General features: G+C 34.8%; 1 protein-coding gene across 13 annotated transcripts in view; it reads right to left on the minus strand.

The window, feature by feature from the left end:
• The window catches only part of DOP1A (DOP1 leucine zipper like protein A), a 109,928-nt gene that overhangs the window by 42,778 nt on the left and 54,007 nt on the right, over positions 1-13,143 (minus strand). For 8 of the 13 annotated variants that reach the window (XR_008298492.1, XM_053222520.1, XM_053222516.1 and 5 more), the window contains 8 exons: positions 12,574-12,673; positions 11,709-11,818; positions 10,697-10,805; positions 9,236-9,356; positions 7,526-7,645; positions 4,318-4,432; positions 3,938-3,967; positions 3,412-3,645 (listed from right to left, as the gene is read on the minus strand). Coding sequence is in view for 12 of the 13 variants with exons in the window: in XM_053222520.1 (XP_053078495.1) it covers positions 3,412-3,645; positions 3,938-3,967; positions 4,318-4,432; positions 7,526-7,645; positions 9,236-9,356; positions 10,697-10,805; positions 11,709-11,818; positions 12,574-12,673 (939 nt within the window). In the remaining variant the exon portion in view is untranslated. The remainder of the gene's footprint in view (positions 1-3,411; positions 3,646-3,937; positions 3,968-4,317; positions 4,433-7,525; positions 7,646-9,235; positions 9,357-10,696; positions 10,806-11,708; positions 11,819-12,573; positions 12,674-13,143) is intronic. The other 5 variants (XM_053222517.1, XM_053222514.1, XM_053222523.1 and 2 more) reach the window with 2 other exon arrangements.

Genomic DNA, 13,143 nt, shown 5'->3' on the forward strand with positions numbered 1-13,143 from the left:
GAGGAGCCTGATGTGGGGCTTGATCTCACGAACTGTGAGACCATGACCTGAGCTGAAATCAAGAGTAGGATGCTTAACTGCTTAACCAACTGAGCCACCCAGGCACCCTGAATTTTTCTCTTAAATGTCTGGCTAATCCATCCATTCCTGTGTGTTCACTCCCGCATCTTGTCAGCACATTACCACCACCTCTCACCTGCACTACTGCAGGTCTCCCCACATCCACTTTGTTTCTGAGATCCATGCTCCATACTGCAAAGTAATTTATCTCTTATAGAAGTCTTATTATGTTGCTTGCTTCTACCCTTCAGTGTCTTCCCACTGCTCCTAAGATAAAGAATAAAAGCCCCGCTAGAGTGAAAAGGCTCTGCATTACCTGGTCCCTGCCTACCTGAAGACTTATCTCTCTCTCACTGTGTGCACAGTGTTCCTTTCTGCCCAAGAGCCTTGGGGAATGTTTCTTCCTCTCCCAAGCGCTCTCTCCTTTCTACCTCATTCCACCCCAGTTTCTCTAGGGCTTTACTCAAACAACCCTTCCTCAAGAAAGCCTTTTAGGCCCACAGTCTAGGTCACATCACTGCATTTTCCACATTCCTACCACTCTATATTCTCCTTCATTTATTTATCATGACTGTAATTAAGTGTGCAATTATTTGTTTAATATGTATCTCCCAACTAGCAAAAACGGGTCAGGAAGGCAGGGACTGTGCCAACTTCACCACTGGATCACTGGCTATGCAGAGTGCATGCTGGATAAAGAGAGGCTGTTTTCTCTATTTCAAAGCTAAGAACACTGAGGGCTCAGGGAAGTTAAAAACAAAATTTGCCTAAGGTTATACAGCAAATAAGGTTAAAAGTTATTAGGAAAGCTTAGCTTAGGTGATTCTAAACTTCATGATATTTTTTTCATAGCCTATCACTATTATGAGAACTTTTCATATTATAATGACAAAGTTTACAGGCAGGTATCTGAACTGAATTGTCAACCTTTAACAACCATCTAAAACCTTGTACTAATACATTTTTAAAAAGAAGTCCTATTTAAATGATAAAATTGTCATTAGCTTATTGTTATTTCTGTATTGATCTTTTTCACATAAGGATCGTAAAACAACGGACATTTATTAATAGAATTTAAGCTACAAATTCAGTTAAACTTATATACATTTATAATATTTAGTTGCATGGTCTATATCATATAACTATGTTTCAGATTATTTTATAGTAAAATGTCTTTCTGAAGAGAGAAAGACATGACATATTTTGGACATAGGGGTATAGAGATCCAATACACTGATCTTACAAAAGTGTACTAAGTGCACGGAGACAAAAATAGATTCATTTTTAATGAATTATTGTTTCACTTACACTTTAAATAAAAAGAAATAAAGAAAATACCCTCAGCTTTCAAATATGATAAATTTTAGACACTTCAGTGAAGATAATAACCATTGTGCTTCCGTAAAAAATAGGAAAGAACATATATGGCCCAAGAATATAGAAGACAACCAAAGAGAGAGGGAAAAGCATACTCCCAGGTTAACATACCATTACGTTAAAAAAAAAAAAAAAAGTACGAGCCCTGGGTGAGCTCTGCTTCTCTTTCCCCCTCTGTGCCCCTTGCTCACTTGTGCCCGCTCTCTCTCTCTCTCTCTCTCTCTCTCTCTCAAAACAAAACAAAAACAAAAACAAAAGTATATTATTTGTCCTTTATTTAATATGAATGGATATTCCTATTTACCTTAACCTGTAACCATCAATAAGTGCCTCCACTTGTTTTCGACATAGTTAATATTCACATATTTGAATATGCTATCAAGAGAATGCTAAGGTCCTTCTTTACTTGAATGAATTTCACTCAACAACAACAAAAAAGTAATTAGTAACTATTTTAGTTTAATTTCGAAGATCCTAGAAGTATATATTAAAGAAAACTAGCAGAACAAAATGAATTTTCCTACAACAGAATCATATATATCACATATAAATAACACAAGCAGATAGGAAGGAAAGTTAAGAGATTGGTTTTAGTTTATGCCTGATAATCCTGGGATATATTTAAATTGATCACGGGCCAGTCACATTCATTTCATACATGAAGAGCAAAATATTTAAAAAGTCCAACAAAAACGTTTTAGGGTTAATACTTGATGGGAAAGGTTATATTAGACTATCCTAATGATAAAACATTTTGCCTGGCTGGGGGGGAAAAAAAGCAACTAGAAAAAAAAAGTAAGGGCAACAATACAAACCAAGGATTTAGGTAATGAACTCAAAATACTAGAAAATTTTAAATCCTTGTTTTAACATAGTACCACAATGGCTAAATTCAATGGGATTATATAGGTGCTTTTTTCCATAAGTGTATCCCAGGTATTTTAAGTATGCTACTTGGCCAGACATTAAAATTACTGTAATTTTATTCAACATCATAAAGCATTAAAAATCTGGAAGACTGAGGAGAGTAAAAAAGATTCTGGATTTCAAGAAGAGCACATCAAATTAGTGTATATATGAAAAGGACCACTAAAGTTTAGATTATAAACCTGGTGTCCAGTATGGTAGCTATAGCTACTAGTCACATGTGGCTACTGAGCTCTTGTATTATGGCTTATCTGAACAGATGAACTAAATTTTTTCAATTAATTTAAATTGAAATTCAGAAAGTTAATACCTAATTTAGTTATGATAAAACTTTTAAATATGTTTAGGACAATTTGGATACGTAAATCTAATTTTTCAAATATAAACTTTATAAAAAATATACATCAAGTATTTCTGATAAAAATTTTAATTTTCAATGCTGTTAAGTATAAAATACACACTGGAATTTTGAAGGCTTAGTACAAAAAAGAATGTAAAATATCTCACCCTTTAAATATTACATCAATTTTGTGTTGGTTATAGGGTTAAAATGATTATTAGCTATATTGGGCTAAATAAAATATAATTAAAATATTTTCACCTGTTTCTATTTTTTAATGTGGCTACTGGAAAATTAAAAATTACATATGCTACTTGCATTATACTTCCAGTGGAGAGCTGATAAAGACCGTTAAAATTGCCAAAAGCCTACAAGACTGTCTACTGCCACAACATTTAGGTCTAGAAAATATTCACTAATATTTAAAAAAAAATTTTTTTTAAATTTTATTTATTTTGAGAGACAGAGGGTACAGAGGAGGGGCAGAGAGAGGGGAAGAGAGAGAATACCAGGCAGGCTCCGTGTTGTTGGACTCAAAGTCACGAATGATGTGATCATGATCTGAGCCGAAACCAAGCATTGGCCGCTTAACAGACTGAGCCACCCTGGTGCCCCATCATTCGCTAATATTTCAATGAGTATGTATAAACTATTCTGCTCTGAAGAAACGTAATTGGTCTAGTAACAAAAATAAGAGCAAACACTACCTTTTTGTCTTCCCATTCTTTGACTGAGTTGTTCTGCCCACTTGAAAACTGCAACACACCTCCAGTGCTGGCAGACAAGAGTGGAGGTTGCACCTTGCTAAGGATCTTTGAGCAGAGCCTGAGTGAATCTGTGAGTTCAGACAAGTGTAATGTCTGGAGATGGCTTGTCAGGGCAGAAATCATCCTGAGGAGCAACTGGGGCAAGTGTTCAGTCTGGATTTCAATATAAGTCTCCTGAAGATGAAAGCAAAATGACAAAAATTTATATAATGTATAACCCTATTTATTTTTAATCTATACAACACAAATAATTTTACTCATCTGTAATATTATATAGGTATCATGCACTTAATTAATATGGTATGGTCATTTTATTACTGATTTACAAAATTTCTATTCCCAAATTCTCAATTTATGTACCTCAAGGTATATATTATAAAATCCCAGTTTTATCTAATTTACCAAAATAATAACACAAAAAATGTGAATGCAACCAGTTAAAGACAAAATAGGCTGAATGTCATACCTGACACAACACCCTCATACTTCTAGTAGGCTTCAAAATGAGAAAGCAAAGATTTGAGGAGAGAAAAGGAGAAAAGGTTTCCAACAGTCTTCAGTGAGCACAAATGCAGTATTAGACCACTATACACTAAACATTTAAGACTACAATAACAAGCAATTATGACGTATATTCCACATATCACATAAAACTTATATATGTATTATATATGTCTGAGGAAAAACATTTGGAAAAGTTTAAGAAAAAAAAAGCTATGCCAAAAGGAAAAGTAATCAATTTAACTTTAAAGATGAAATTTATTTAAGGATGAGGTCTCCAACATGAAAATATCTGAACTATGTTATTACATTCCTCAATACTTTTTTTTACCAAGGTCGTCTTACCAAAGAAACTATATCCAACAAAAAATCCACCAGTAAGCAGAAATTGGTCAGCTGTAACTCAGATGACTCACTACTATCTCCAGGCCCAATCTGAAGTCTGGCATGCAGTGTCCTCCTAAAAGGACAAAATTCACTTTATCAAGTATACTATTAGGTGATATGAATATTCATATCATACATACCTCACTTTCTTTTTTAATGAGAGTCAACACTGGGGCATACACACAGTGATGTTCCTGTGAACATTCCTTTCCCACAGGACACTACTGTACCTCTAAGCGAAAATTTTCCAAAGCAAGATTCCTCGGTTTACACTCTCCCTGGAACTCCCATCCTGCACTTCCAAGTGTTCTGGGTGGATCTTTTTTGGACTTCCCACTGCTCCCTCTACACATAATATCTCCTAGTTAAAGTGGATTATTTGTGATTCGATTTATAACCTCAGGGTCTCTTTATACCAACTTTTACTCCTGATGTGCCGTCCTCCCTCAACCCCAGTCTCCCAAATCCAGAATGCATCTATCCTTCAAGGTTTGAGATCAAATGTTACCTCCTCTAGGAAGCCTCTTCTGATCTAAGTTGTAAAGATCATTCCTCCAACATTCACTTTAAATATTAGTTCTATACGATCATATGTTGCCCTACACTCTAAAGACAAAGAATATGACAGAGTCCCTAACCAGCAAGAAATATAAGCATACAGACAAATAAGTGTAACAGTGTAGGATGAACTGATTCTGATGGGAGATTTGAAGGTGTCATGGAAGGCTTCAGAAAGGTGGGGTCACCTCTCTATAGGACCTCCCAGATGGGCTAGGGGGAAGAATATTTTCAAAGAAATAGCACAAGTGAAGGCTCAGCAGCATGACTAAAGGCTCAGTCAATATGTGTTCAGGGAATAGTACAGATGGGTAAAGAAGGGTGGATGAGTGTGAATGAAGGTGGAAACTCAGGTCATGGCTATGTAGCAAAAACACATTCGTAATTCCTCAACACCCTACCACATTGTAATCTATGAAGGTATCTGTAACTTTAATACTAGAAATAATATGTCCGTGTTTTACTTGTTCCCGCTAGAAGGTCTTTGAAGACAGGGACTGTCTATATACCTAGGTGCTCATTATCTATTGAATAAGTAAGCAAACAATTTTCTAAATCATTAAAGGGATTAATGTTTTATATTTTTAAGACTTCTAAATCTGAGATCATATACCCTTACTTTTTAAAAAAATTTTTTCTTTTTATATTTTTTAAAATTTACATCCAAATTAGTTAGCATATAGTGAAACAATGATTTCAGGAGTAGATTCCTTAATGCCCCTTACCCATTAGGCCCATCCCCCCTCCCACAACCCCTCTAGTAACCCTCAGTTTGTTCTCCATATTTATGAGTCTTTTCTGTTTTGTCCCCTTCTGTTTTTGTATTATTTTTGTTTCCCTTCCCTTATTTTCATCTGTTTTGTCTCTTAAAGTCCTCATATGAGTGAAGTCATAGGATTTTTGTTTTTCTCTGACTGACTAATTTCACTTAGCATAATACCCTCCAGTTCCATCCACGTCATTGCAAATGACAAGATTTCATTCTTTTTGATTGCTGAGGAATACTCCATTGTATATATATACCACATCTTCTTTATCCATTCATCCATCGATGGACATTTGGGCTCTTTCCATACTTTGGCTATTGTTGATAGTGCTGCTGTAAACATAGGGGTGCATGTGTCCCTTTGAAACAGCACACCTGTACCTGTGGATAAATGCCTAGTAGTGCAATTGCCAGGTTGTAGGGTAGTTCTGTTTTTAGTTTTTTGAGGAACCTCCATACTGTTTTCCAGAGTGGCTGCACCAGCTTGCATTGCCACCAACAGTGCAAAAGAGATCCTCTTTCACTGCATCCTCACCAACATCTGTTGCCTGAGCTGTTAATATTAGCCATTCTTTTTTTTAAATTTTTTTTTTACGTTTATTTATTTTTGAGACAGAGAGAGACAGAGCATGAACAGAGGAGGGTCAGAGAGAGGGAGACACAGAATCTGAAACAGGCTCCAGGCTCCGAGCGGTCAGCACAGAGCCCGACGCGGGGCTCGAACTCACGGACTGCAGGATCATGACCTGAGCCGAAGTCGGACGCTCAACCGACCGAGCCACCCAGGCGCCCCAATATTAGCCATTCTGACAGGTGTAAGGTGGTATCTCATGGTGGTTTTGATTTGTATTTCCCTGAATGATGAGTGATGTTGAGAATTTTTTCATTTTTCACGTGTCCTTGGAGAAGTGTCTATTCATGTCTTTTGCCTATTTCTTCAGTGGATTATTTGTTTTTTGGGTGTTGAGTCTGGTAAGTTCTTTATAGGTTTTGGATACTAATCCTTTATCTGATACGTCATTTGCAAATATCTTCTCCCATTCTGTTAAATTGTTTTTAAACATTTATTTATTTTTGAGAGACAGAGAAAAAACAAAGCGTGAGCCAGGGAGGGGCAGAGAAAGAGGAAGACACAGAATCCAAAGCAGGCTCCAGGCTCTCAGCTGTCAGCACAGAAGCCGATGCAGGGTTCAAACTCATGAACTGCGAGATCATGACCTGAGCTGAAGTTAGACGCTCAACCAACTGAGCCACCCAGGCGCCCTGCTTACTTTCTGACTATATGCTCCCAAGGCTTGAGGGGTTTATCCGGTTCTGAGAGGATCTGGTGTAGAATACAGAGATTCTACTCAGGTTCACCAGTATTTTAAGGTTTTCAATCTTTATGTCGTAAGAGGTAGAGGGTTTTTATCACTCACCAGTGACAATATGGGCTGGTTCTATGATTTTAAAAAAACACAAGAATGACCAAGGAAGTTTTTGTTATTAAAAATGGGAACCATTTTGGTGAAGTGTGCTGAATCAGAAGCCACAAATTTGGTATTTTCTCTACAACAAAGAAAAATTGGATTACTATAGATTGAAGAGGGAAAATCTTTCATCTATGCTGGTGACTAAATAACTCGTTTTCTGAACTCCTTTTCAATTCTAAGCTTATATGATCAGGGATTCTATATTCTAGAGTGACATGACATAGTCAGATTAAGGCTACTAAATAATTAATAGTTGTCAGAAGTAGTAAAATATATAAAAGAATATTCTTTTCATTAGACTCAGGAAGTTAAAAAAAAAGTTTGGCTTTGGATGCTATTAAAATAAAATGAATGAAACAGTTTTACATACCTACAACATTCTTCAAACCAACGTGCAACGTAATCCCACATATAATAAGGCTCAAAGGAATTAAAGAGAAGGTTGGCAGTTTTAATCAGCTCTGCTGTTTTCTTATTTTCCCTTAATTTACTAAAAAGGAAAAAGAAACAAACCAAAACTAAGAATTGTTAACATTTATTTTTTCAAAATTATATTTGAGTGCAAATGTTACTTACATATTCCCAGGTAGTTGCTAGAATACTTGCTAGCCAGAAAACTGCAACAAATCATTTTTATCTACTGCCACTCTATGACTTTATGTGTATTTTCCAAATTCAGGTTATCATAACTCAAATGTATGATCATGATCAGAAATCAGCCTTCCATGAGAAAAAAATAGCTCTGCTTCAGCAAAAGAACACCAAGTTATTTTTGAATTTTGAATGCCTGTTAACCTGGCATTACATTCTTTTGTTTCCCCGGCACATGTAAGCCAAGTAGTGATTTATTTTGACAGCCTTGATTTTGAAAGAATTTTGTCTGCTTTCCTGTGCTATTCAGAATTTGCTTAAGAAAGGTTAAGTTTATTTTGGTGAGTTTCAATCAAATTATTGTTCTTAGCTGAAAAACAACAAAATAATACTGTAAATTGCCATTATTACTGAAACTCCATCAGGAATAATACCTTATTTCTAGTGGGAGCCCTCTGGCCTATTAACAACCCACCTACCTACTATCTCCTGCCACCCCTCCTAATAATGAAAACAGTTGTTTTTATATATATTGTGGTACTATCAATACAGCTAGCATGTCATAGCACAAATGACTAACTGAATATTCGATGGGGCAATATAAATTATCAGGCAGAGTACAGAATGAAATCGAGTATCAGGATAGTCAATATTAACTTCTCAAATAAAGATTCCACGGATACTTAATAGAAATCAAAAACTGTGTTAAAATGTTAAAATTTTAACTGCATTAAAATATACAAAACTATGTTCTGTGTTTTAGGAAAGCCCACGTTATATCCAAAGCTTCACCAAGGAGAGACAAATGGAACGCAGATTACGTAAAAGAAACTGTAGTCTTGTGACTTTGTCATGTTAGATGAGACTGGAAAACACGTAAGCTGCTAAAAGTAGACAAGAAATGAAAAAGTAAGACCTTGTTGACATGAATGAATCTACCACTGACTTAGAGAAGAGGATATACTAATATTACAGGACTTGTCCCAGGCATTAAAAAAAAAAAAAAAGATATATATAAAACTGAAAGAAGAAATAATGATAACTTGAAAAGAAATTGTTTAAGGAGCACTTGGTGCCCTTTGATTCGTTTAACTCTACATTTAAGTCTTTTTCTGAATTATGATTTGGTCTCCTGAGAGTGTCGAGTAACCAAGAGGCACAACCCCATGCAAACCACCAGGCCTAGTTCGCAAGAAGGTACAACTTCCATTATTAACTGACATGTGGCAATTAATCTCTCCTGAGTTTGAACAGTGTGAATAAATTCCCTGAAATCTGTATCTTCACATTAACTGGTTAGAACCAACCCTGGTGCTGGTTACACTATATAGTCAGGCTGTAAATGCCTAAAAAATCAGTGCAGTTAGTAATGAGAGTTCATATTACCTAAATATGGTAATATTTTAAATCAAATTTATCATTCAGAACACAAATTTCATATGATGAATGAGGACATCTTCATATCATGCTTAATTTTTTGGTAATCCACCTGCTTAACTGAGCATGATCCTTGCTGAAGGGTGGTTCCATTTGAAGATCCAATTCTGCTTTGCATTGGGAATATAATGTTCTAAATACTTCAATTAGGACATCTTCCAGAATTACAGGTCCTAAAATTAATATACATATTAAAGACAATAATTAATGAGCACTGACAAATCATGATTATTTACAAATTAGCCTGATCAAATGATACTTTCAAACAAGTATTTGAAAAATATTTTTCTGAATGCTAAACTGAGCTTCACATTTTGATCCGAATAAATGGTTATTTAACTATAGGTTGACATAATAAAAATTACAGAACAAAGGAAGTGTGTTTGACCGTTAACAGCAATAACCTTGGGAAGTTATTTAATGTCTTTGAGTTTTAATGTCCTCATCTAGAATGAGGATAATAATACCAGAGTTACAGGGCTGTTACAGGGGTTAGGAAAAAATATTTACAAGGTGGGTAGCGTAGTTCCCAGAATATAATGAGGATTCAAGAAATACTATCTATATTACTACTATTGTTTTTTTAAATGATACAAAAACCCACAAAGCCAAACTTTGCTACAATAGATACTCATCTCTTTAAAAACATTTTGAAGAGCTTTATTTATTATTATACAATAGCTAAAACACATTCTCAAAGCCATTAATACAACTCAAGTTATTTTTATATTTAAAATTTTTCATTTTTATTTTAAGAGTTGGTGAGAAGACATATATATTTGCTACTTTTGGGTTTCTTTTTGTTTTGTTTTATTTTTTATATCTGAGAAGGAGAGATGGAGTCAGAGACAGAGAGTGAGCAGAGGAGGGGCAGAAAGATGAAGACAGAATCTGAAGCAGGCTCCAGGCTCTGAGCTGTCAGCACAAAGCCTGACATAGGGCTCTAATTCACAAGCTGTGAGATCATGACCTGAGCTGAAGTTGGACACTTAACCAACTGAGCAACCCAGGCACCCTTACTTTTGGTTTTTCTTAATTTCTGTCTCAGGTGTCATAACTAACTTCCCAATAAATCTACTATAAAAGAAATACACAATGAAGAAAGGGAAAACACACAAAACAAAGGGGATGCAGGGAATCAAGCTGAGGGATAGAACCCAAATATTTTTGCTCAAGTCCTTGAGTTTTGTGAACTAGGACAGTCATGAGAGATCACAAATGTTTCAGTAACTTAATCAGGATTAGGAAGAGCTCAGACATTATCTTTAAAATGACTTATCTACTACATATATAGTATAGGGTAAAATATGAGAACATATGTGTTGGATGTATACATACGTATCTTCTTAATGTTCTGGAGTAAATTTTAGGTAAGAAATTGTTGAGAACCTGTATTTGAAGTCCACCTCAAAATATAGCAATTTTTCTACATAATGACTTTTATCTTATTTTTATTATGAGACAGTACAAAACAACCACATGTGATCTTATGTCCTACGACAGTATACATTACCTAGCTCAGGTTTGTCAAGTAAACTGATTAAAATACGAAAAGGTTTTAGATCCTGCATTAAAGTGCTCTCTTCTCCAAATCCATTCACTTGTAAGATGCCCACCATTGCCTTTAAAAAAGAAAAAGTACATTACTCATTTAATTAAAATAAACAGATTCAAAGACTTTTTTCTTTAGAAAAAAATTTAAATACGACCATATGTAATGGAGATTTACATCTATTGCTTTTCTGAAACTCTTTCACTGAAGTTAGCTTTTTTCCTCTGCTAAGGGGGGAAAAAAAGGTTTTATTCATCCATCTTGAGAGAAAAAAAGAGTGCTTACATTTGCTCTAGAAAAAAAGTGGAAAAGTTAAAGAAAATCTAGAAAAATAAATTCATGGTTATTTGAATTTTTGCCTAAAAGAAAAAAGTATTTCTATTTAACATCATCATCAATGCTTCAAACTATGGCACAGTATCATGACAGCATCTGCTATTATACAATTGTCTTCCCGTTGGTAGTTCAAAACTATATTCTGATAACTTCACTCATTTAAAAATGCTTCAGATACCAACAAATCTCTTTGAGTTATCTTGAATATAAAGTAAAAATAATATAAAAGTATGGCTCATTTTAATTTTTCCATTACAATAGCAGTTTTACCACATTTAGATTCCTCATGCAACCCAAATTTTCCCAAGGCTTCAGAGGATACAACAGAGGTCCTAGCCCATTTTTGGAAGAGCTCCAATTCACAGGGCAGACAGGTAAGAAGCTGTAACTATGTATTAATAAAGTTATGAGAACAAATTAAGCAATCTCTGGACTGACACAGAAATGAGTCTATCTTAAGATTACTTACTCATTGTATTGTAATCATTTGCTTGTTATAATCATTCTTAGGAAGTTTGTGAGTCTTGTCTCCACCCTTCAGTGATGAATTAATTCAATTAAGGCAGGACCTTGTCTTACACTTGTTAACTCTAGTGATCAGGGAGTAACCAAAAAATAAAATGAAAGCATTCATTACCTGGACCAACAATTCTTTTGAAAAGGTAGTGAAATAGTAAGTAGCATGTTCTTCAGGATTACTGTGTCTTGTGCTTCTGGGTCCTATGATAGCACCGTTGTTATCAAAACCTCCATGGAAACAAATGGCAAAATAAATTATACTGGAATTCTCAAAACTGTTGTTCATTAAATACCAAAACACCAAATATCTCAAAAACAACACCAAACACTTACCAATTAGTAGCCCAATCAATGTCAGCAAGAGAGATCATTTTAGATAGTTTAATAAAGGGAAACCAATTCAATACATAAGCGAGTATCATAGTATTCTTCCAGCATTATCCAATATTTTCCTTTTCAATCTAACAAATAGTGAAATAACTGAAGATTCAGAAAATCCAAGATAAGTTATATTTTATCTTTTCACTCTAAGCAGTAAGGAGTTGTGGATGGGCCAAACACTCAAAGTATGGAAAAACAAAGAACTTACTGCTTGAGTGTGAGACTGGTAAGGTACCATGTGTGGGTCAGCAGTAATAGTTCTGATTCCTTTGATGACTTCAAAGTTTTGGAAATTATGTTATTATTTTGATTATTTATTTATCCTTCTTTGTCTACATACTCACAGTATAACAGCCTTAATTTATAGGAGGAAAAAAATCTTGTCAAAGGAAACAGGAATGGGTTAAAATAGCCTCTAATGTTAAGAAGATTTTGAAATTTCTTCATATAATACACAATTAATCCTACTTACATTTTTATTGTCTATTTAAGCAAACTATTAATTTCTTCATTTATGACACACATGAAACTTGATAATACTTATGTACGGCAAATTTCCCCGTATCTTTCCCAAGCTAAGACCATACACATCAAACACCTACCAAGAAGCCATGCATAAAGTCTTCGGTTCAGGGACATATCCCTCCTCAGTACTACATGAAGAGCTGCTGACAAGATCCTGATCATATCTGGTCGAGTAGCCTGAAAAAGTTAAAGATGTAGTTGTATTTCATCACATACAAAAACACATTCTTTTTTTCCTCTTTAAAAAACATACCACCTTGCAATACGCTCAGAACTTTAGGGCTTATGAGGTAGTTTCATAGAAGACTCATCTGACTCTTCAAACACAGGAATGATTATTGCCATTTTACAGATTAGGAAACAATAAGAAAAGGTAACGCAGCTGTTTAGTTGCATATGTGAAACTATACCTCAATTATTTTAATCTCCATTTTAAAATTCGTTATCCTATCCAGAATTAGCAAGCTCTGACACAAAACAAAAAATGGAGTAAGATGGAACCGACTCAAGAAAATCATGTCTTTAGTCTTTTACATTCACAGCTGTGTCAACTGGTGGTAATTACTTTAGATGTTCATGATCTTCATCAATTTCAAGCCTTTCATTTCCTGATCTCTTAAAAATTTTTATCTTGTAGTGTTTCAAAC

This window comes from Acinonyx jubatus, chromosome B2 (genome assembly GCF_027475565.1).
Source record: "Acinonyx jubatus isolate Ajub_Pintada_27869175 chromosome B2, VMU_Ajub_asm_v1.0, whole genome shotgun sequence".
NCBI lineage: Eukaryota > Metazoa > Chordata > Mammalia > Carnivora > Felidae > Acinonyx > Acinonyx jubatus.